Below are 23,212 nucleotides of genomic sequence, written 5' to 3' on the forward strand. Positions count from 1 at the left end.
GATCATAGTCTCGTGTGTTTTAGGTGTTTGCTGAGCAAAGGAGACGGCATCCGCCCTGAAGGACTGCTAAATCACTAGAATGATTGCAAGCCCATTTGTTGACATTTTATCATAATTAACATAATTTAAGAGCAAAAAACAAATAGAAAAACCGGCAGAAAAACCAAGAAAGGAACCCATTGCGGAGCAATTAAGTGTGAGTCAAATAACGCGTCCTGCAGCCGGTCCAATTTGGACACAACTCAATTACACGTTAACTGTCATGTGTGCCGCTAGTGTTAACTCAAATCGGAGATAACCAATCAGATTCGAGAATTTTATTTTCAAATTTATTGAAAAAAGAGGCTTGAATGTCATACGAAATTACAAGAAAATATTGGTTTTCTTCAGTAGTTCTGTACGTAACGGATATTGTTTAACGGATTTTAACGGATTGTGTTTACATATCCAGGCACTTTTAGCTCTATATAACAGTATTAACTAGAATTAGAATAGTAATCTCGTAATAATATACTGTAGAACTCGGCCCAGAATAAATCATTGCTGCACAGCTTAAAGGGCTGATCTGTGTAACTCCGAAAAGTGGTTTAATGGTTTTACAAATAAAAAAAACTTTTACAGTAGCCTCGCAAGATGGCTACCAGCTAACCACGGTTCTAATTTTAATCTTTCAAACCTATACTGTTAATGTGACGACTTTTTCACTATGTGCAATGACTAAAACAGTGATTAAAAACAATCTCAAAAACGTATCTGAACAAACACGGATATAATTTTTAATCAGAACAGACTCGGTAATAATTAAAAGTTCGACGATATATATTATTGATAAACCGGTATCACAAAATATATGATAACTGATGCGACTCACCAAGAAGTTAGCGATACATTTACGGTCCTCAAAAACATTCACTACTTTAATAAACGTGGCAGAGTTCTTTAAATACAATGGGAACACTGCGAACTTGTTTCAGAAAATGCATTTATTCATGTTTTGTTCCTTTTTTGCAAAGCAGCTGTTTTGTAAATTGCAAGCGATTGTTTCTACTTTTCCTTTCTTTGCGATAAATTATCAGCCATTTATTGAGACTAAAGTCTCTTAAAAGTTTACGGTATTATACGCAGCGAGTTTTGATATTAAAAAATATACTAATATTATTTATATCTGCGAGATTCGAAGTATAGTTTCTTGAGGCCACTTTCGAAAACGCACAAACAAAACTATACAGATCAATTCGCCTAAATTACCATACATCAAATACAGATCACGCCAGGTGATAAGCTTGGAGTAAATTATCTCAACCCCCAGAGCGACATCTTCTTGTTTCTTTATTCTGTTCAGTCAACCACGTACGTACCATACACCGTTTGTTGTTTTCCGAATCAGTTTCCCGGCCGAGAACTTGGTGAAAGTTTACACATCAAATATTGCGGTCATGGCTAAAGCAAGCTATTTAATGATGGCTGTCTTTGTTGGATCTTTGGCCGCAATTGTCTACATACAGCGAGAAAGAATAGATTTTGACTGTCTCTGGAGTGTTTTGCTTCAAAGAGGCACAGAAGCTCGCGGTGAAATGGAACAAACCAATCGCCAAAATACAGGTAAACATTGCAATAAGGGCGACCCGTGCTTGTCAAATATGCCATGCGATGACGAACCGAATAACGCCAATAAACTAGGATCGGCAAAGCATAATAATGCAGATAGCGCTTGTTTTGAACAAGATGGTACCGCAACTTCAACAAAAGAACAGCAAAATGGAAATCGAGCTCAGTGTGAAGAAAAGAAATCGAGCAATGTGGAGAACAATGATGCCTTACCGGGTCATATGAAGAAATTAGGAGAACACAGTTCTTTAATCATGGAAGGAAAAATCGAAGAGGTGAATTTTGTACCAAACGGCAAAGATTTTTACGAACATTTTCTACGAAAAAGGAGACCCTTGGTTATGCGGGGAGCTATCCAGAACTGGCCGGCCGTACAACATTGGGCGAACGAAAGTTACCTCCGTGAAAATTATGGCGATGTTGTATTCGATGTTCAACTCACTAAAAAGTACGAGGGAGAATTTCCGGCTAAGAAAACAATGAACTTAAATGAGTTTCTGGCAATTTACAAAAGCAAGCAAGTTTATTTGGACTGTCCATTTCCCCATAGTTCCATGATTCAAGATATTTTTGTACCATATTGCTTGCAGTGTGAGGAAATTATGCCGACCATTGCCAGTACACATTTGCTTTTTAGCAGTGGAAACACGAGCTCTAGTTGCCATATGGATGGTTATGAAAATCTTCTAAGTCTCATCGCTGGAACAAAGGAAGTTTTAGTAGCGGACCCAAAGTATGTGGAATATTTTTATCCGCGTAATCACACCACTGTCAATATTGAATCGCCTATCGACCCAGAAGCAGTTGATTTAGAGAAGTTTCCCAAACTCGCCGAAATCCCATTTCATAAGGTAAGTTACCTTTTGTTTTAATTTGCTATTGTGTTAAAGCTCTAATGGCAGCTATTCATTCATGTTCACACACCGTTTTGCAGCCAAAAAAACGATTAAAAAACACCACTAGAAAAAATAGAAAATTACAGGAAAGTAAAGTAATACTAGTAAGAATTCCAAATGAATACTGGCTGCTAATTTGTTTTGTTTTTTACTTTTTTATTTGATTTTTTCCCTCTTTTTTAGCCTGTTTGCATCTGGGCCATTGCCTTATCCCCTTATGTTTCATGTAAATTAATTTTTTTTATAGACTTCCTCGCGTACCTTTCCTTTACACATATAATCATATATGCAGTATTCATTTCATTTCGCACATTGTAGTAATTGACAAGGATGTCAAAAAAGATAAATAAATAAGCTTTTAATTCTTACAGCACGCAAACATTCAAAGTAGTCTATGAATAATCGACTTCCTTGTTGAATTGATCAATATTCTTTCTAGCTACACTACATGTGATCATATATGTTCGTTCAGATGTCTTTTAATTAACAAGCTTTTAACAAATGAAGAAATGTGCCTTTTTGGCGGCTACTCAATAACTGCATATGATAACTGACTCCTTTTGTGTCTCTTATCTATATCGTGCTGAGAGGATTTGAATTTTATGATGAGAGTAAGTCAAGGAAGTTTATTCTTTTTTTGACAGAATCAAAAATTGGCGAAACGCTGAAAAAAAACGCTGAATAGCGATCTAATCAAAGCGTCGATTTATATTTACAAAAAACTGTCATTTAAGTTTCTCTATATTGTTTTCCCTCTTTTCCAAACTTTGTGTGAAAAATGGCGCGAAACGGCGCAAAACAACTTCCTGAGATCGCGAGGATCGTGAGCGTGTGATGATGCATTTCGCGTCGGTCGCGCGTGGCTTACGTAGCCTGCGTTGCAGGCGACTGTGTAGTCCAAACCCGAATCACATTGTCAAGTGCCGTGGCCTCGGCCGAAGCGCGCAAGGAATTCTGTGCGGCTTTAAAAATTTTTTCTCCCCGGCTCTGATTGGCTAATTTTAGACGACCAGATCACCTGGCGGCGCCTGCTACGCGGACGCAGGATAGGCTTACGGCACTCACGCGAGGAGGGGGCTGGGGGAGAAACGAGATTATTCACGCCAGGTCGTTGTACTATTTCCTTTTGCTAGTTCTTATTCATCACGTCAAAGATTTGCATTTTAAAACATAGTTAATGTATTTTGCCTTCAGGGCACTATCTCCTTGCACTGTCAATCAAAAAAAAAAAATCCTCTCTCCCTCTCCCCCTCCCCCTCCCTCACAGCCTCACCAGCCTCTCGTGCTGGGAAATTTTGGTAGCGCCTGGGATATTTTGTGTATTTGTTTTCCGCTTTGTGCACAGTTTTGATACACCTGACAATATTCCCACGGACCAAGTTTCTGGCGATAAACGTGGAAGAAAGATGTATTTGGTTTTAAGGTTGTGGTCAGGTTTCCTAGGGTAGTCCTCAAGGGAAGAGACCGAGACAATAGGCACACAATGACATGCTAATCCACGCCATCTTCTTCCAGGAGAAAGAAACTTTTGAGGATTTCGGCGGCAAAGGACGCATTTTCTTTATTGTTCACTTCTTTTCGGCTGTTATTGTGACTCATTCAGCCCTTTTATCGAGGTGTACGTGTCAATATAATTCGTTGACGACTTCTTTAAGCCAGAAATGGCTAAGATGATTTTATGCGTTGTTTCTCGCCTGGTAACTATTTTAGCAATCGGTGTTTTCATGATACAACAACAAAGTGTGTCTGCTCAGGATGAATCTTTGACACAGCAGCTTAAAGACTTTGAAAAAGAAATTTCTGAGGGGCTTTCTGGAGGCAAGGAAGATGGGAGTAGAGATCAATCGCCCGAACAGCTGACGGATAAAATCACGGCATCAAACAAGGAAGACAAACATAGTCAATATGATCATGAGAGCAAAAACAATCCTGAACAGTCAGCATTTGATAAAATCAGCAAGGATGACTCTAACAGTGAAGAAACTGACCAGCTTGTGGGCCATTTGAAGAAGCTGGGAGAGCAATCAAGTATTATTCTTGGTGAGGTCGAAGATATTGATTATGTTCCAAATGGAAGGGATTTCTACACACATTTCTTGAGGAAGCAAAAGCCACTCGTGATGCGAGGGGCTGCTGCAGATTGGACTGCTGTGAAACACTGGGCAAATGAAACATACATGAGAGAAAAATATGGCCACATTGTATTTGATGTCGAGTTTACTAAACATTACGAGAGAATACATCCTATCAAGAAAACCATGAACTTGAGTGAGTACCTTGACATTTTCAAAACCAAGCAAGTTTATTTGGATTGCCCTTTTCCACAAACTGATCTAACCGCTGATGTCATGGTCCCATATTGCCTACAGTGCGAGGAGGTCATGTCGACTATAGCGAGTATTCATCTGTTGTACAGCAGTGGCAACACAAGCTCGAGTCTCCATCACGATGGATACCAGAATCTTTTAACTCTTATTTCTGGAACAAAAGAAGTTCTTATAGCCACTAGTGATTCTGCAGAACACTTGTATGCCAATAATTACACCACAGTCCCTGGTTTATCACCTGTGAATCCCGAATCAGTAGATCTTAAAACATATCCTAATGTTTCAAAAGTAACTTTTCATAAGGTAAGGGCTGCATGTACATGTGGGGGGGGGGGGGGGGGAGGGAAGTGTAGAGCCAAGTTGCCCATACTTGCTGGAGCTTATCCTGGTTTCTATTAGCATTATTAGCGGCTATAGGAATATTTCAACTCCCCCCTGAATGGGATGCTAGTCCATCGCATGGTACCCATCAGCATTTTGTCGCAGGTTCCCATTTATATCAACCGGGTGGAGAGAGGCACTATGAGAGTAAAGTGTCGTGCCCAAGAACACAACACAATGAGTGCCCTGGCCAGGCCTCGAACCCCGGACCGCTCGATCTGGAGTCCGGTGCACTAACCATTAGGCCACCACGCCTCCCTGTACATGTACATGGAACAAAGTGTCAGCTCAAGTTAGTATGTAGTTAGAATTACTTTTATACAAGCTGATACGAACAAGTAAGAGACCAAATTCCCTCTGAGGACATGCATGCAGGATTTTACTGACATTAATTTCCTGACACGTACCTATATATTCGCACCAAGGGAACATTTTCATGCGAATCACTAAATACTAAATGGCCAAATGTCTTGATACCCAGGGTGCCAATTAACAATAATCTACAAAGCACTGATTCAAAAACAGTTGTCATAATGCACCTATCAATGTTAAGCCCGAGGGGGGGGGGGGGGGGGGGGGGGGTTTTTTATTTTTTTTAAAAAAATATAAATTCCCCCCCCCCAAAAAAAAATAATTATTAATATTCCTTTTTAGGGGTGGTGTGTTTTCCTTAACATCTATAAAAAAAAAAAAAAACCCCCCCCCCGCCCCCCCCCACAAAAAAAAAACCCCCCCCCCCCGCCCCCCCCCCACATCCTCAACCCCCGCCCGCCCCCCCCCCCCCCCCCCCCCCCCCCTAAACATCATAAACAAGGCACTTAATATATTCATGAGTAGTTCATATTATTGTGATTTTCTGGGTGGGAATAGCTCTGAAAAGAACTACTGTTACGTTGGTGACTGACCTTTCGACAACCTGAGGGGAAGTCATCTTAAGAGACAAGTGAGGGTTCAGTCATTGTTTAAGGGATTGTGTTGATTGCAGGTTGTTCTAAAGGCCGGTGATATTCTGTACATACCTCAACACTGGTGGCACCATGTCAGGTCATTTGATTGTCCAAACATTGCTATTTCCTTGTGGTTTCATCCATTTGCTGAGAAAGAAGAGGAAGAAAGTTCCCTTGAAGATGAAAGTGAGGATGTAAGGATACCAGTTCATTTTTGTTATAAAATTTTGCTCTTTGCTCACAATAAATGCTCTAATTGTTTGAAGGTCATTTTTTGCTCAAGGTAATTAGTAAACATTGTAAGTTATGTTGTATTATTGGTCATCATGACTTGTTCATTTAGCTGATACAAACACTTGAGATGATTTGGGAGAATTTGAACTGTATGTAATATGACTGTAAACCCCTGGCCTGCTGTTTGGTCTCACTACAATGTTTGAATGTCTGCTCCCAAAATGTCTCTTTTCTTTCACTTAGCTATAAAATATGCAGGTATGTAGCTAAGAAAACACTAAGCCGGCTCATTGTGTCAATCGTCACCTTGTGAGGATGGTTAATTGTTAAGTGTTATTGCGTCATAAGCATTATATTATCTTTGTACAAGTAACGTGTGAATCAGTCATGATCTCTTGTAATCGTGGTGAAGCAAATTTCGTTCATAGACCAAGCTCCTTTTCTCATGGCTCAAGCAGATATCTCAGCTTCTTCACAAAATCCTCCGCTAAGGCGCTCCACTAGACAACCCAAACCAGTTAGGAGGGATCCTAACTTTATTTATACCGATCTCCAACGCCATCTAGCCAGCTTAGACGACGAAAGTGATTTTCCGGCAGAGTCTCACGATGTCCCAGGGCATAAAGTAACCAAGAGGAAAACGAAGCGGCCGATTTCATCACCAAGCCCAGCTGGCTTTTCTGGCCTTGGCAGCTATAAAAGTTTACCTAAGTCTTTGGTTTCATGTGGAATTCCAGCGAGATTTAAGTCTTATTTCAGTTAAATTATAAGCCACCAGCCTGCCCTTTATAGTGACATCCCTGAATATGAGCACTATGTTTATTGTCTATTTTTTTTTTAGCCAAGTGTGTTTGAAGACATGGTATATGCAACAAAAGCCTTTGATAAACTTGTCCAGACGTATCCAGAAACAATCAAATGTCAATCACAAAACAAGCCAATCACAGAAGTTTTTAGCCCAAAGTCTGATGCATGGGACACGCCGAGAGAGATCCGACCAGAAGACGCTGTTGTTACTCTGGCCAGTGGATATAAGAGTAAGCTATTAAAGCAGGTGTTCTATTATCTAGAATAATACTGAAAGTGAAATAAAATGAAACATTTTATGATTTTATACTTAATTAGCTGGTGTATACATTTTTGGCTTAGCTATGCTAATGTCACAGCCTCGTACTTGTTAGGATGCAATTAAAAGAATACATGTATGTATAAGCAACCAATTATTTCACTCCTACAATACCAAAGAGATAAATGTTTTGTTGATAAAAGAAAACACTATTTTAATTACGGTGGTGTTCAATTTAGTTTTAACACGATGCATTGCTGTTTCTATAGTGCCTAAGCTCGGTTTTGGTACAGCGGGTCTGTTTAAAGACACCAAGTCTTCTGTTTTAGTGGCCCTAAGTTCTGGATACAGGTAAAAGATAAATATTTTTATACAATAATTAAAAGTAGTTTAATAAAGATGTATTCTGTATCATTCTCTCATTAAGTTCTCTGCAGAGCCTGGCAGTGTGATACATGCACAACTATAATGCAGGAGTGGAAAGAAAATTAATTATACATTTCTTCTCCATAAAGCAATATCAGTAGTCTGTATAAATAATGCCATTTAATACTTACTATTATTTCCCCTTAGCAACCATTTAGTGCTACCAATTTTTTGTGGTTGAGATATGAATAATAGATAATGAATAATTTTACATTGTAGATCTTTGTCTCTTGTAGTTTGGCCCCCCTACAGGCTCCAGGGCCATATATAGGCATGATCTTGCATGGGTGGGTGTGGGGGCCAGGGGGGGGGGGGGCGGGGGGGGGGGGGGGGGTTTCCCCTGGGAAATTTTGAAAAATCAAGTTGTTTTAGTCCACATTTCCTACATTCTGAGAGTCCTTTTTACCCTCACTCTTGGATTTGGGGGACCTTCGTGGCCTGTGGGTGGGTGCAGACACACTCATCAGACCCCCCTTGCCTACACCCCTGGCTCCCCAAAATGTACTTACAGTAACTTTTTATAACTTAGACCAATTATTTGATGTTATTTTTATTTTCAGGATGATTGATTCTGCTCAAGCATACGATGAAGAGCAGGTGGGAGAGGCTGTACAAGAAAGTGGCATCCCAAGGGACGACATATTCATTGTATCAAAAGTTCATCCGCGTTTCCTGGGATATGATGAAACTCTTAAATCTGTGGAAGAGTCTTTGTCAAAGCTGAAGGTAAATATATTACTGTTTATTTTACTGGTGCCATTAGCTGTAGGAGGCAGGTAGATCTGGTGGTTTAGGCAGCTGATTTTAAAAGTAGCCCTTCACTCCTTCTCAGGAGCATAGGCCATCAACAGTCTCTCGCCATAGCCTCCTCTTTCCCGTGCATCGACCCTCTCTAGTTGGTACCGACTCTTGCCCATGGACTTGATCCGCCCCCACGAGAGCCACTTACATTGTACGTGGCATCATCATTCCCCATAATTCGAGCATAAACAGTCAACACAAATACCGCATTTGCCAAACAAAGAAAATTACACAAATAAATTATATAACTTACAGTCAAACCTTTCCTTATGGACACCTCCCATTTTTAACAGACAGTTCTGCCAAAATGGTCAAAAAGAGAAGGAATATAAAGCCTACCTCTGTAATACAGACGCCCCTATAATGTGGACACTCTTGCCTGTCCGTTTGTTGTCCGTCTTAAAGAGGTTCGACTGTTTAACATGCATTTGTCAATCAATCAAACAATCAATCAATCAATAAATCAATCAACCAACTAATCAGTAAGTCAGTCTTGATTGCGATCCAATGTAGTACATTAGTATATGGCGGTAATATTAGTAATATATTAGTTTAGCACACGACTTAACAAGCATTGTGCTTAAAATCTGATCATGTTTAAATAAAGGATGTGATGATGATGATGTCAATCAGTCAGTCTGTCAGTCATTCAGTCAGTCAGTCAGTCAGTCAGTCAGTCAGTCAGTCAGTCAGTCAGTCAGTCTTTATCAATCAACCAATCAATTAATCAATTAATCCATAATCAGTCAAAAACTCTGGCTTTCCAATATTTAATAATTTATACTATTAATAATTCATAAAGAAAAAACAAAAGAAATTAATGTTTAATGAGTGTCTTTATATCTGATAAAGACACGGCTAAACTTTACGTCCAATTTTCTAGGCCAAAATAACCACAAAATAATCTAAATATTAGTGCAAGAATGAGTTGATCTACATTAGAATATTTTTAAGCCGTTCAATAAATTTGCAGGATGTTTATCAAGTCTAAAACACTTGGCTGCGCCTCGTGTTTTAAACTTGATAAAACACTGCTGCTCATTTATTAAACATTACATAATGGTACTAAGACACACACTTGTTTTTTTATTTTTTTATTATTTTATTGATAGTCACACAATAAGTAAATATACAATGCAATTAAGGTAAAACTACGTAATAAATATTACAGTGGAGAATTAACACACTTGTAATCTTTGCTGATTTTCCTGACTTGTTGCAGTGTGCTAACTGTTGTTTGTTTGTGTTACAGGTTGACTACATTGATCTGATGTTAATTCATTCCATGGACTGTGACGAGGGGCCTGGGGCCCACTTGGTTTGTCAGAAAGGGGAGCCCAAAGGAACATGGGAAGACTCATGGAAAGCTCTTGAGTCTCTGGTCGAGAAAGGTAAGAGAGATTATTTACCAAAAAAAATGTCTGCCCTATCGTAAATTAATGTTTTCTATTTACTAAAAGCCATGAACAGTATTTTTTTGTGTGCATTATTTGCGTTGGGTGCAGACAAGAGATGATTTGCAACATCGTATTTTGGTACAGAGTGTAATGATAAAAGAACAATTATTTGCGGTATTTTAATTATCAAAATAACACCATATTTATTGAATTATGTGTGTCGCCTTCCAGGAACAATCCGCAGTATTGGTGTGAGCAATTTTGAAGTTCAAGATCTAACACGGCTACTTGAGATCTCTGAAGTCCATCCGTCAGTTGTGCAGAACTCTTTTGATCCGTTCAACCAAGATCGTGCAACCAGAGAATTCTGCGAGAAAAATCGTATACAATACATGGGACACAGGTACTTAAACAGAAACAGTAAATAAGATAGCACCGTCATTTGCAGTGGTTAAAAAATGTTGTTTAGCAGAATGATGTTTGAACAGTGGCAAAAAAGGAGTTTTTCTTGACACCCCTTCATCTTTTGTGTTAGCTTGGGTGTTTCTCGTAGGATGTCTGGCAACGTCGTAAAAAAGCTCAAACGGGATTAGGTCCATGATCTGACTTTTACGATTCCGGTATAAACGTATAAAGCCACTGGGAGCTGGTCGGTTGCGAGTTCTATTTGTACCCGCCACGCGATGAATAGAATGTTTGCGCCGAAATCGCAAAGGCATGGATTGGTATTCCGTTGCCCCGTTGCTTTCCTTTTTGAACTCTCTTTCTAATGGTTGAACTGTGAAAAACCTCATTCTCTTTTGTTCTTTTCACTGCAGTTGACATAATAAATGAGTTATTCATATATTCATGATTGTCGTTTTAAAAGTTGTACTTTTTTACAGAAATTTTCTCGACAAGTTTTCTCCGCGATACGATATTTCGCAATTTGGCGATTTTGTTTAGAATTTTTTGTAATCAATATAATCGGCCTTCTTTTTTTCGCGTCATGAAACTATCGCGAATTCGAGAAAGGATCAAGAAACAGCACGAAAAACGCGAAAATTAAATGTAGTTGAAATTTCAAAAGCAACCATATATATTTCTCAACATCTTTTCTTTTTTCTCTACTCACAGCACTCTCGGAGATTCTTGGAAAAGGGAAGGCTTACCTCTAAATCCAGTTCTGTCCGACGAAGGTCTTAGAAAAATCGCCTCCAAATTTGACGCTTCCATTCCTCAGTTGGTTCTTAAATGGTCTTTAGAGAATGATGTTATTGTTATTCCTCGCTCTCGCAACCCGAACCACATTAAAACAAACTTGCATTTGGCTCACGTTCTGCTTAACGAAAATGACCGACAGTATTTCGAGGATCTTGATGGAAAGATAGTCGTGCCCGACGACGGCCCACCGTTCGATTCCCGATCAAAGCCGAGCGTTTCCGAGCAAGAAGCAACCGAAGAGGAGAAGGCGACAGATGAAAGCGCTAAGAAGAAAACAGAAAATATCTATGATAAAGTGGTTTTAATAGAGAAGGTGAATCCCGAAGATTCCACATTGTACTTGAGTTCTGATGATCATTGGATTTACGCGTTTGACTCCGCCACGGGAAAGATGAAATGGAAATATGGAACCGCAGATGAAGGTGGGTCAAAATGCGTCTTCAACTCCGACGGGACCGTTGTGTACTGCGGAACCGACGACAAATCGCTTCGCGCGCTCAATGCTGCCGACGGTAGCCTAATTTGGAAGTTTTCCGCAGGAGGAGCAGTGACGTCTTCGACCCGAGTTGGTGCCGACGGCAGCCTGTATTTCGGATGTCTCGACGGGTATTTTTATGCAGTCAATCCTGATGGGTCTTTGAAATGGAAGAAAAACCTGGGCGAAGAAATCTGGTCATCCCCCGCACTTCTCGAAGGCGGCAAAGTCGTGTTTATCGGCTCGATGGCTGAAGAATCGGCAAATGTTTTCGCACTTGACGGTCAAACTGGAGAAATAATTTGGAAATACAAAACAGGAGGACCTGTGTTCTCTTCCCCTGCTGTTAGCCACGATAACAAGGCTGTGTTTTTCTGCTCTTTTGATGCGAACTGCTATGCTTTTAACACTGAAGGTCGGCAGCTTTGGGTGTTTGAAGGCGACTCTGCATTCCAGTCGTCCCCAGCTGTCAGCAGAAATGACGGAACTCTTTTTGTTGGGTCTTCAGAGGGAATTATTTACGCCGTGGATTCCTCTAACGGACAACTTAAGTGGACAAGAGAAGGTGAGAATACGGAAATATGTTTCTGTTGGCATATATTACGCAAAAAAACAGCCTGCTGGAACTAGTACTTTTTCGAAGTTTTTTCAAAAGTTGTCTGTTGTCGGAAAATTAGCCTGTTTAAAGCGTTCGGCTAAGAAAATTAACTTCTTTCTTGAGGAAAATTAATTTCTTTCCTATTATTTTACTTGAAGGAGCTTTTTTAAGTGTTTCAATAATCTTGGATGAGAAAAATACTATAAAGTTAATAGTCGTTTAGACAATGGAAACTTTGCAAGGCAGAAACAATTCTTGCCGGAACCGGAAATAAGAACAGGTGACGTAGTGGCATTGTGTTTATGTAATTAAAATTTCACTCGGAAGTCAGCCACGTGCAGCGTGGCAAGCCGCGATCGTCTAGTGGTTAGGACCCTGCGTTGTGGCCGCAGTAACCCAGGTTCGAATCCTGGTCCCGGCATTTTTTTTTTCCTCTCGATTTTTTTCTTTTCTTTTTTTTCCGTTTTTTTCTTTAAAACCTCTTAGATTTATTTATTTTTCAAAAGTTTGTCATAACCGAGAAGACAAATTCTATTTATTTTATTTTATTTTTCAAGCGTGCAATCACGTTGAGAATAGACTGTCATAAATCGTATTTCAAAATCCTTCCTTTCGTGGGAATTGTATTAAACAAAACTGCTGTTTTCCGCAGGATTTATGCTTTTCTAATATTTTATTTCGTGTTGTACATTTGCGATTTCTTTCTATGTTCACTCATCAATCTCTACTCGCTCACACCCAGCGAAAGAACGTTTATCGGCCCGATGTTCTCAGTATTTATTTCTTTGACTATTTACAAGAATTTATTAATTCTGAGTGTAGTGAAATATCGGGATTCCATCGTATTTACGTGTGTTCGAATAGTCTGCTAGAAACCATTAACTAGACAAATTTTACAGTTTGTGCGGCGTCTAAACAGAGTCTAAATGGGTGTTGCGTGACGCGTGTCACTGTAAAATAAAATGTAAATTTCGGAATCAACGTATTATACAAATGGCCGTTGGATTGTAAAGAGAAATCAAAACGAATTTCATTTTTTTTTTTCATTTTCTCTAGCTCTTAGTAAAGATATCAGTGAGCAACGAAGCTTAGAACTTTAAAATTCGCATTTTGTTTTCGCCATAATTTTTCGTAGGCTTTGTAAAAAGTTGGATTTTTTTTAGTAATTAAGTCTGTTAAGTGTAAGTGCATTGTCAAGACTAAATCATGCTTGACATGTTGTGAAGATTTGAGGTCGAAATATATACTTTTATGAAAGCAAACATTTGTGAGTTTTGTTCCAAAACTGAAAACTTGTATGACGCCAAATTCGCGCGCACTTCCAGTGAGTCGGAAGCTCAAGTTGTAAGGCCCCGTGGAGTAGAATTAAGAAAAAAAAAATTGCGATCAGTGTAACATTTGTGTCATGGATTCTTGTGGGGTCAAACAAAAAGCAAGTAAGCTTCATCTTTCTTTTATTATTATTATTATTATTTTTTTGTTATTATTATTTTTTTGCTTTTTCCACACCAAGTTTCAATACGGTTACATATGGTAAACATTCTTTGCGATATCTTGGACCAAAATTGTGGGGAAAATTATCCCCAGACATAAGATCAGCTGAAACTTTAAATATTTTTAGGAAACAGATACGCAAATACGATATTAGTCTGCTCATAGATGATGGCTGCAAGGGCTGTTCCCTCTGCTCCTCATAATTATTTTATACAGTTTTAAGTATTTTTAATTCTCTCTTTTACATATTTTTTATATCTGCTCATCATAATTATCTTTATATAGCTTTAAGTATTTTAAATTCTCCTTGTAAATATTTTTTTAATATCTAACTATCATAAATATTTTATATAGCTCTAGTATTTTAAATTCTCTTTTTACATATTTTTTAATACCTATTAATTGTGTCCCCAAATTAGTATGGGATTTTCCCAGGCTATGTGGCCTTGACACATTAATAAAGTTTATCTATCTATCTATCTATCTTGTAAACAGGAAAGGGTGAACTCTTCTCTTCACCGTTTATCGCTCCAGATGGAAATATCTACATTGGCTCAGGTCAGGGAGAGTTTTGCTCTTCGTCAAAGTGATGGCTCACTCGTGTGGAGTTTTAAGACAGATTCGTCCATTTGGTCACTCCACGGCTGGATATGAGCGGTCTCTGTTTAAGGAGGGACGACACCTTTCTGTACGCCCTGCGGACTGACAAGGAAAGTGGAAGTCAAGACGGACGGACCGGTTGTAGGAACACCGCGACACAGTGAGCACTGTGCAACAAGCATGAACTCCCTGAAGCAGCGAGCCAATGAAACCCAAGCTACCTGCATTGTAGTTAAGAGGAAAGGGAGAAAGATTTCGATTTTTTCACAAGCCTTGAAAGGAATTTCCTTATCACTGATGTAGAAAACTCGTTTAAATTTGACCAAGAATGACAACATGTAAGAAAGCGATCACGCAACGGCTACACATGCTCACAATGCTGGGTTAAATTTTCTAGGATAGAACTCTAAAAATAAATTAAATATGCAAATGTAAAAATTCGTGTCTCTCTATTTTTCTTTAGGTACGGGCACCCTAAGCAGTGTATAATATATTTTGTGCTGCGTTACACGAAATCGTGAACTGAGTAGATAGGGTTTCGTATGGAAATTTCGGTATAGGGGTGCCACTGGGGATTTGAAACTCTGACCCTGTTTAGGACAATAAAACTTAAAACACCTACCCTGTGTAGGACAACATCCCCTATTTTAAGACCCTATTGAGAACAAAGGACAACATCGACAATCATTTATGTTTTATTGTGATTGCGTCCAGTACGCGATGTTTGACGCATTGAAATGCGAAAACACCGACCCCACCAAATAAAATAATGCTTTTTATTTTTTTCTCAGAGGGCACGGTAACGAATCCTGCAATCTGATTGGTTCTAAGGGCGGGCAAGATTCTCCTATCTCTGCCCACGGGCCACGGTAACGCTTTCGTGAGTTTCATTTCGCGGCGAGACGAACGAACCCATGACAGTTTTGCTTTCCAAAATGATTTAAATCGATGTAGTTGCTCACCAACCGTTGTAAATTTGAAAGGGAAATTAAGCAGTGGATTAAAGGCCTTGAAGTTCTCCAAAAGGCGATATTTATTCTCTTTAGTGACAAAATGAAGTTATAGTTTTATGGCCGTGGTTTGCCGGCGATCGTTGTTTGTGCATTCGCACTGATTTTCACGCCATTGCGGTTAACTGCAAGTCGCCGGTTTACAGACTCGATTTATCCTTTCAAACACCTTGCTTCTCTGCTACTTTTCTCCAAAACCGAATACTGCTTATCGCCATTCAAGAAAATGAGATCTTTATTAAAAAACAGTCAAATTAATTCTCGCAATATTGTGCCGTCACTGTGCAGGCGACCAAACTACACATTTCAGCTTCATTCAGTTTAACTTTCGCAAACTTTTTGTCAAAACAGAATACTGTGGGAATCAACACAGAGGTTTTTGACTCGTTAAATACAAATGTAAATAGCTAAGTGCTTTCCAGTCCGAAAAGTAGGTTTAATTAACTTAAAGAACTCACAAGCCGAAATGGAGTTAAAAGTGTTTCGCAACTCGCTGATTGCTCTGTTCTACATTGTGCTTTTCTATTATTTCAGATGCTTTTTTCTTTTCTTTTTTTTTTTTCAGATGAAATTTTTCTTGAGTACTGTTCATTTTAGTGAATTTATTTTTTTGGCAGTAAGCTCTTATAGCAAACAGATGATTATTTACTCTTGCCGTAGCTTACGGCGATCGACTCAACATTGGATGCGCGCGTATACAAATACAAACACATTTGGCAAGAAAGTTAGGTTTTTTAAGTGTTTTTTAATCAAACACATTAAAGTAGGAAAAAATAAATAAGTTATTTACCGGCTTAGGGTCGGTCCGTATAGTGAAAAACTGTGACCTCGGCCCGAAAATGCTGCCCCGGCCTGCGGCCTCGGGCAGCATTTTCAAGACCTCGGTCACAGTTTTTCACTATACGGACCTCCCAGCCGGCAAATAACATATATTTATTGAAGCGAAAGTGAAAAAAATGTAAATACTCGACGACAGTCTTACAGCCATACCCTGACTAGGACAGGTTCAGGGGCCCGTTTCTCGAAAGACCCGGTAAATAACGGGTCCGATAAGTTATCGGGACCGTTAACGGGAAACTTTACCGGGCCCGAAGTTGCGTTTCTCGAAGCACCCGTAAACTTTCCCGAAATTTACCGGGCGCGATAAAACTAGCGGGTCGTCACCAATCTCTTGCGCGTACTTCACGCTCGTCCGCGAAAGATGGAGAATAACGTGGGACGGATTTTCGAGTTCGACACACGCGCTCCCGTGGAAAGTTAATAGTCGATGTCATACGCCGAATATAATAGTGTTAAAGAAGGAAAAAGAGAATTACAAATACTGAAAGACGCCGGATTGCGTGTGTTGAGATGTCTTTGAATGGGGCAGGCGGCCTGGCGCGAGGCGCGGGAAAAAAAATTCCCTTACCTTAGTTCCGCCAATCCAGCCAGGATTTTTTGGTTTTAAAAAATTTAATGCATTATTGTTTTCTTCTATTAAAAATCAAATATCATTTTCCACATTTTTTTACCGCTCCTCAGTTTCGACAGTTTAAAGGGAAAAAATTGACGTTACGCATAAATAAATATTACGAAATTGACAAATCAACTTTTTTGAAAATAAGAGTAATAGCTAATTAAATTTTCAAATGACTTGTGTATTTAATATCACACTTTCCTTGATGTTATTGATAATTTTTTATTCAAAATATGTAATTAAATAGATGTCAGCAGAGAAAAATCGCGAAGCTCAAGATTCACTTCTGCCATAGCGAGCACTTGTTCAAGCGTACGGACAAAACCAAGTAAGCCAAGTTTTATTATAGAATTTACATTATTAATTTTAAACAGCTACAATATGAAAAACACCTAGTGAAGTAAATGAAAAACAACTAACTAAGTGAAGGAGAGTGACTAACAATAATACCGGTATTTACATGAAACATGCTGCTATAACATCGTAATGTACAGTATGTACCTTATTGTCACTTATTTTCGTGGGACTTAATTTTCGCGACTTTCCAAAAATTGCGAAAAATTGAGTCCCTCAAAAAATAATTTTAAGCGATTTCTATTGTACTTTTATGCTGATTATGTATTTTTTGCCCAAATCACCAAAATTAAGTATCGCTAAATATTCCCGTTCCATTTTCGCGAAATTAAGTTCCCTGCCAAAAAAAATAACAATAAGGTATTTTATTTCCCCTTAGGCTATCCTTCAGGCCAAATTTTCTAGTACGGTTTCTTTGGAGAAAAAAAAACATGCATGGGGCGTTGTCGTGGATGCGGTCAATGCAGTGAATCCTGGGGAGCCGAAGAATGTCGATCAGGTAATGGCAAGTAGAAAAATAGGATTAATTTTTTTATCGTAATTGTGTTATTGAGCTTTTTTTTTCTCTTATCAGTCAACAATGCTTTTTTATGAAATTGAATAACTTTCAATTTTTAATAAAATATTGTCTTCAACATTTTCTCTAAATTTAAAATATTTTCAGGTAAAGAAGAGATGGGAGGATATGACAGGAAATGTGAAGAAGAAGGAAAGGGAGATGAGAAACAAAGAATGAGAAGGTTGAGAGTGACAGGAAATGGACATTTAGAAGATGTGGTAGGCTAACTTCTAAATGAGTGCTACACTAACAGTAACATTGTCCTTCATGTCACACAGCTATTTAACAAAGATTGAAATTTCTTGTTAAAGGATGATGAAACCAAAGCCAAACTTTTGAAGCCCTGCACAGAGAACCTTAACAGCTCCGAGAAGGAGATGCCTTTGTTGGGTCCACAGACATTTACAGGGATCCCTGGCAGATTTGATTCATTGGGGATGTCTGGTGAGGATTGCTTTTGTTGCTAAATATTTATTCCTTAAAAAAATCTGTAGCTGGACCAAGAAAGTATCAGTATTTTCTGTCAAAGGTCAATGGAAATATTATTTCATGGATCCATAACAGCCCACGTTATTGACAAAAGACTTACAAAGCCACCTTAGTTTAAACATTTGAAAGAGAGAAATGTGGCGTACAATGTTGACAGGGTAGGGAGAGGTACAGTAGTGGTAGGAATTGCAACAAAATGATGCTGAACAACCCTATAGAAAAGATTTGCTGACCTTGTTTTTTCATTTTTTCCTTCATTTTGTTTCAAATAAAGGGCAGACAAGCAAAGAAGACAAGGCCAGTGAAATGTTGGAACCTGATATAGAGGTATATTATTAGTTTATAAGCAGTTTATCATCCAATGCAATGTACCATTGGTAAAACATGAAACACAAAAGTTTGTTGAAAGCTTAATAATAATTATATGAACAATACATGCGCTGCCCATAATTTTATATAGTCAAAATGTGAATGTTATCTGTCATCCGTACAAAACAGATGTCCTGTGATATACATAGGTTGTGAAGATTCGTCCAAGTCTGGTAGATTCTGCATAATTACAAATTTTCTATCTGCCAAATTTTAAGTAAGAAAACAATGGCCTATGACCTTGTCAGCTAAGTATCAGGCGATATTGTGTGCGATTTCGCAAGATAATTTTAATTTTTTTTGATTGACAATTACAATGTTACAATAATTATACAATTTATTGCTATCCTGTTACAACTTTTCACAGGAAGTCACTCCCACAACTAATAGCAGCTGCACTGCTTCAGTTACTATCGAGGTAACGTATTTGTATATGAATTACATGTACTCTTGACAGATAAAAAATCACTCACATCAAAATACCACGCATGTGGTCAGGGTTCAGGGCTCACCAAAACCCCCATCTAACCAGGACAAGTAGATTTTCCTGTTGGGCAAGTGACTTTTCATTCTAACTTGCCAGACAGGCAAGGGCCCAGGCAAACCATCAATAAACTTATTAATTATTTCTAAAACAATTATTTTGAAACAAAGCAGTACATTTTTGGCCTATTTGTCAAGGGTAATCAAAGGTTATAAATGAACTTTACAAAAACTAAAGGTAGCTTACTATAACTAAACATGCAGGCTACTTTGAACAAGGCTTCAGGACAGTAAAAAATTCACCGTTTGCAAGCCATCTTCATTTTTGGTTCTTAATATTCAATAGAATCAGCCACTCACAAAAAATAGAGTCACAATTTCCCTGGTTTTCTTTTTCTAGGCTCCATATGCAGACATAAACTATCACTTCTCACTCTGTAATACTTCTGGCGAGCCAGGGTCAATAAACTAATAGACACACTTTGAATTATTTAACCTTGCAGGATTCTAAAAGTGTCAAGGCACGTCCAAAGGGAAAAGGCCCCACAACACTCCCAAGCCCAGCGGAAGTAAATATTACCTTTACATATAAAGAAAAAAAAAGTAGGTAGGTAGAAGAGGAAGACAATCACCAAATTAGATTATATATTATTATCTAAAGTAAGCACATACATAGTAGCCAAGGTAGGAATGCAATAGGACTACTAGAAAGTCTACTGAATAACAGCCCCATAATAAAATGTAGCTACCATGTATAGAAAAAAGCCGACAACAGCAACACCAGGAGGTAAAAATAGAAAAGAAAAGGGAAAAAAGAGGATGAAGGAAGAGAGAGAAGGAGAAGAGAGAAGAAAGTAGAAAAAAAAAGGAAAGGATTACGAGGAGAAGAGGAGAAAGAAACAAAAAATTTTAAAAACATGAAAAGTGAACCCATACACCGTAATTGAACTGCACCAAAAAGAGCAAAAGGTAAGGTAGTGATGAAAAAAAATTACTAACATTTACAAGATATATCTACACTGACAGTATTTTTAGGACAGAAATCAAAATTTTTAAAACTATTTTCTCTTTCTCATAGACCTTTCAAAATGGAAGGGATGATTTTTATCCATTTATATGCATGTAGATAAGTTTTGGCTTTGCTTTTGAGGGAAAATCATAGTGTTTTTACAATTTAATAGTCTGCTAAGTATGTTAACGTACTACATGTGTATAAACAAAAAAATCCATTTTACATTTATCATTTTTATCCCACACATCAAAGGTTGATGAGATGGTGCCCCTGGTATTTTATATATAGGAAAATAAAGATTATATTTTTAATGATGTGTTCTTTCATCTTCATTCGCATCAAAGAATTGATAATATTATTATTACATGTATTTTTACAAGTAAATGACTTTGAGAAGGAGATAATACGTTTGCCTTGTTTTTACAGCATAACTCACACCAGAAACTTATCTCCTGCTCGCACTATAACCAAAAATGTACAAACAATACTCTTAAATAACAGTAAAAAGATTCTTAAAATTTTGAAATAAATCAAGAACATCCAAATAAAATCAATAGAAAAATTTACAAAGTTAGTTGAGAACCGACCACATAATGGAGGTTGAAATGCCCCTGTTCAGGGCCCGAGAGTCAAAAACCATACCCTATCCAGCGGCACGTCCCCGAAAAGGCCATATAGGGGAGTGCCCCCTCCTCCGGGCGGCAAATCAGTATACAGTTATTTTACATATAAACATATCCTGTTGAGTGGTCGAACTCTCTATCGACGTCTCTAGTGCTACTTTCGTTTGTGTAACGCAGCACCCGTGACGCTCAAATAGTCAAGTGGTCCAGTTCTCAAACCTCAGACATGGGCTGCCTGTAGTTCAAGTCTTAGTATTTGGAGCTGAGAAATAAGGGCCGATATAGTTCAGTATTAGTAAATTGTAAACTGTTAACAAAGAACATCGGGCAGGTGACAGAAACTTGTGTAAACGAGAGATCAAATAGCTACTGAAATAAAAAAAATTGAATCAGTAACTAACGCAAAACCTGTCTCCTCAGCGGTGTTTTCTTCTCTCTTGTTGCTAAAAATGTCGCAATCCTCGTCAGCCATAACTATTTTTTAATGGGTGGAGGGTGGGAGCGTTGCGTGAGCGTTTTTTTGCTTGAATTTGCTGGATTGGGGTGCATTCTTGTTTCCGAGATTGTCGGTGTCCACACTTCCATCGCAAGTCCGTGTTTTGTTGTTTTTACTATTTTTTTAATTATTTTTGACGACAAGTTTGCCTTTCTTATAAATGCAGCGAAAGCATGAACCCGTCAGTTTTGAGCTAAAACCTGGCTAAAACAGCTGACTGAAAAACTATGATAATCATAAGCTATTTCCACTGGTTCGCACCGAGATTGCCTCGCGCGCTACATAAATGAGCACATTTTTCCTGTAATACATAGAATTTATACGCCCTCCCAACGTGAGGTCGTTCCCTTATCCATTCATGGCCCGAGAGTTCAGTTCAGCGGAGACATCCATTTCTTCTGCAGTTCTTCGCAGTGCGCGGAAATTTTTTTCCCCATATCTTATTATTTTTACATATGCAGGGCCAAAATAACGGCCGGTAACGGACGAGTCCAAAAATTTGTCCGGACAAACGTTCGTTATAACGTTAATTAATTTTTACCTACTCGTGGAGCGATTAATACACAGTATCAGAGCAACCTCTACGTTAAACCTAGGTAACCCAAGTCTTACCTTTAATTCCCAACCTGAAATAAGAATATAAACCCATCAATGGAAAATAGTAATTTGATCGTGCAGTTCTGTCAGAAGTTAGTAGATTATAATTACGTGACGGAAAAAGATCAAAGTTGGTAGCTACAGGACGAGCGGAAAGGGAAAAAAAGAAATTATTGCCCAGTTAATGACCTGTCGCTATCACATCTACAAGGGTACTAAGAAACAAAATAGAAAAAAAAATTGCAGGCAAAACGGTGAAGAGATGACGGGTCCCTACTGCGAACAAAGACGATCGACGAAAGGAAAAGTGACACTACTTTTAATATTACCGGTCAAAAACGACAGTGACCGAGTAATCTTTCAACATCAAAAATGAGCCCTGAACAATAGAGGTGAGACGAAAAGAAGGTGCCCTACAGGAGATGTGGCACAGTTCACGTAGTGAGGTCAGGTGTGTTTAGCTTAAAGTAAGATATATTTCAATAATTTAGTTTTCTTCCTTTATCCACTTTTGACCGTTTTAAATAAAGGAGATGACTTCCTGCCTGATGACAGGCAATTGAAATATGAGGCACCAGCGATTGGGATGCAAAACAGGGTACATGTAGCTCCTTCAAAGTTACCGATGCAACAGTGGGGAGTGTAAGGATCTATCGTTCCCACCAGTTCGTTGCCAAGCTGGTAGCAGGCGCTTTTTTTGAGCGCGCGTTTGGGAAGGACCGTCTCTCGCCTTTCGCGTTTTCCAGAAACGCGCCCAAAACTACACAGGCGCCTGCACCAAAGTCATCTCTGCGTCAAGGCCAAAGAAGAAAAGATATACTGACATTCGAGGGGGTCCCTATAGTGGATTTACGGGGGGGGGGGGGGGGGGCTCCGCTCGAAAGGGGTATGGGAAAGTGAGGAAAGGGAAGGGAAAAGGACCTTCAAAATATTGAAGACCTACCACGGCAAAATGAAAGGACAAGAAAAAGAACAGCACCCCTGAGTAAGAGGAATAGAAAAGAATGATAAAAGGTAAGAAAGGAAGTTTGAGTACCACCCGCCCCTCCGGGGACCTAGTAGGCCGTGCACCAAAAAGAAATGAGATCAGGGGAAAGGGAAAAAAAAAAAAAAAATAAAAAAATAAGGTAATAAAAGTAACGTAAAAAAAGTTAAAAGAAAAAAAAATAAAAAAAAAATAAAAAAAAACAATTTTGCGAGGGTGACACTAAAGTAAAGGTGGCCAAAGAAAGCGAAAAAAAAGAACAAATAGACGGAAGATGACGGGTAGCGAAAAAGTAAAAGGAATAATCGTGTCTGGCGCACATTCCC

General features: G+C 38.6%; 2 protein-coding genes across 5 annotated transcripts in view; both read left to right on the plus strand.

Moving 5' to 3' along the window:
* The first annotated feature begins 922 nt into the window (after positions 1–922).
* LOC144644870 (uncharacterized) overlaps positions 923–23,212 on the plus strand; it is a 25,957-nt gene continuing 3,667 nt past the window's right edge. Inside the window, exons 1-9 of one of the 4 annotated variants that reach the window (XM_078504425.1) lie at positions 923–2,459; positions 6,198–6,353; positions 7,235–7,430; positions 7,729–7,810; positions 8,446–8,611; positions 9,939–10,077; positions 10,315–10,486; positions 11,200–12,326; positions 14,349–14,555. In XM_078504425.1, the coding sequence (XP_078360551.1) occupies positions 1,437–2,459; positions 6,198–6,353; positions 7,235–7,430; positions 7,729–7,810; positions 8,446–8,611; positions 9,939–10,077; positions 10,315–10,486; positions 11,200–12,326; positions 14,349–14,443 (3,156 nt within the window). In that variant the 5' untranslated portion in view covers positions 923–1,436 and the 3' untranslated portion in view covers positions 14,444–14,555. Of the gene's footprint in view, positions 2,460–3,805; positions 5,135–6,197; positions 6,354–7,234; positions 7,431–7,728; positions 7,811–8,445; positions 8,612–9,938; positions 10,078–10,314; positions 10,487–11,199; positions 12,327–14,348; positions 14,556–23,212 lie in introns of those variants that run through there. The other 3 variants (XM_078504423.1, XM_078504422.1, XM_078504424.1) reach the window with 3 other exon arrangements.
* On the plus strand, positions 17,186–18,299 carry LOC144640290 (uncharacterized). The gene is made up of 4 exons (XM_078499473.1): positions 17,186–17,247; positions 17,653–17,772; positions 17,938–18,050; positions 18,144–18,299. The coding sequence occupies exons 2-4, from the start codon at positions 17,709–17,711 to the stop codon at positions 18,297–18,299; spliced, it is 333 nt and encodes a 110-aa protein (XP_078355599.1). The 5' UTR covers positions 17,186–17,247; positions 17,653–17,708.

The sequence above is a fragment of the Oculina patagonica genome, chromosome 2 (genome assembly GCF_052425735.1).
Source record: "Oculina patagonica isolate OP01 chromosome 2, crgOcupat, whole genome shotgun sequence".
Taxonomy (NCBI): domain Eukaryota; kingdom Metazoa; phylum Cnidaria; class Anthozoa; order Scleractinia; family Oculinidae; genus Oculina; species Oculina patagonica.

Bases quoted from the DNA above. Each gene is read 5' to 3' on its own strand.
- LOC144640290 (XM_078499473.1), top strand. From the start codon at position 17,709: ATGGGGCGTTGTCGTGGATGCGGTCAATGCAGTGAATCCTGGGGAGCC. The intron at 17,773-17,937 runs GTAATGGCAAGT...AAATATTTTCAG, and splicing joins AGCCGAAGAATGTCGATCAG to GTAAAGAAGAGATGGGAGGA. The intron at 18,051-18,143 runs GTAGGCTAACTT...TTCTTGTTAAAG, and splicing joins ATGGACATTTAGAAGATGTG to GATGATGAAACCAAAGCCAA.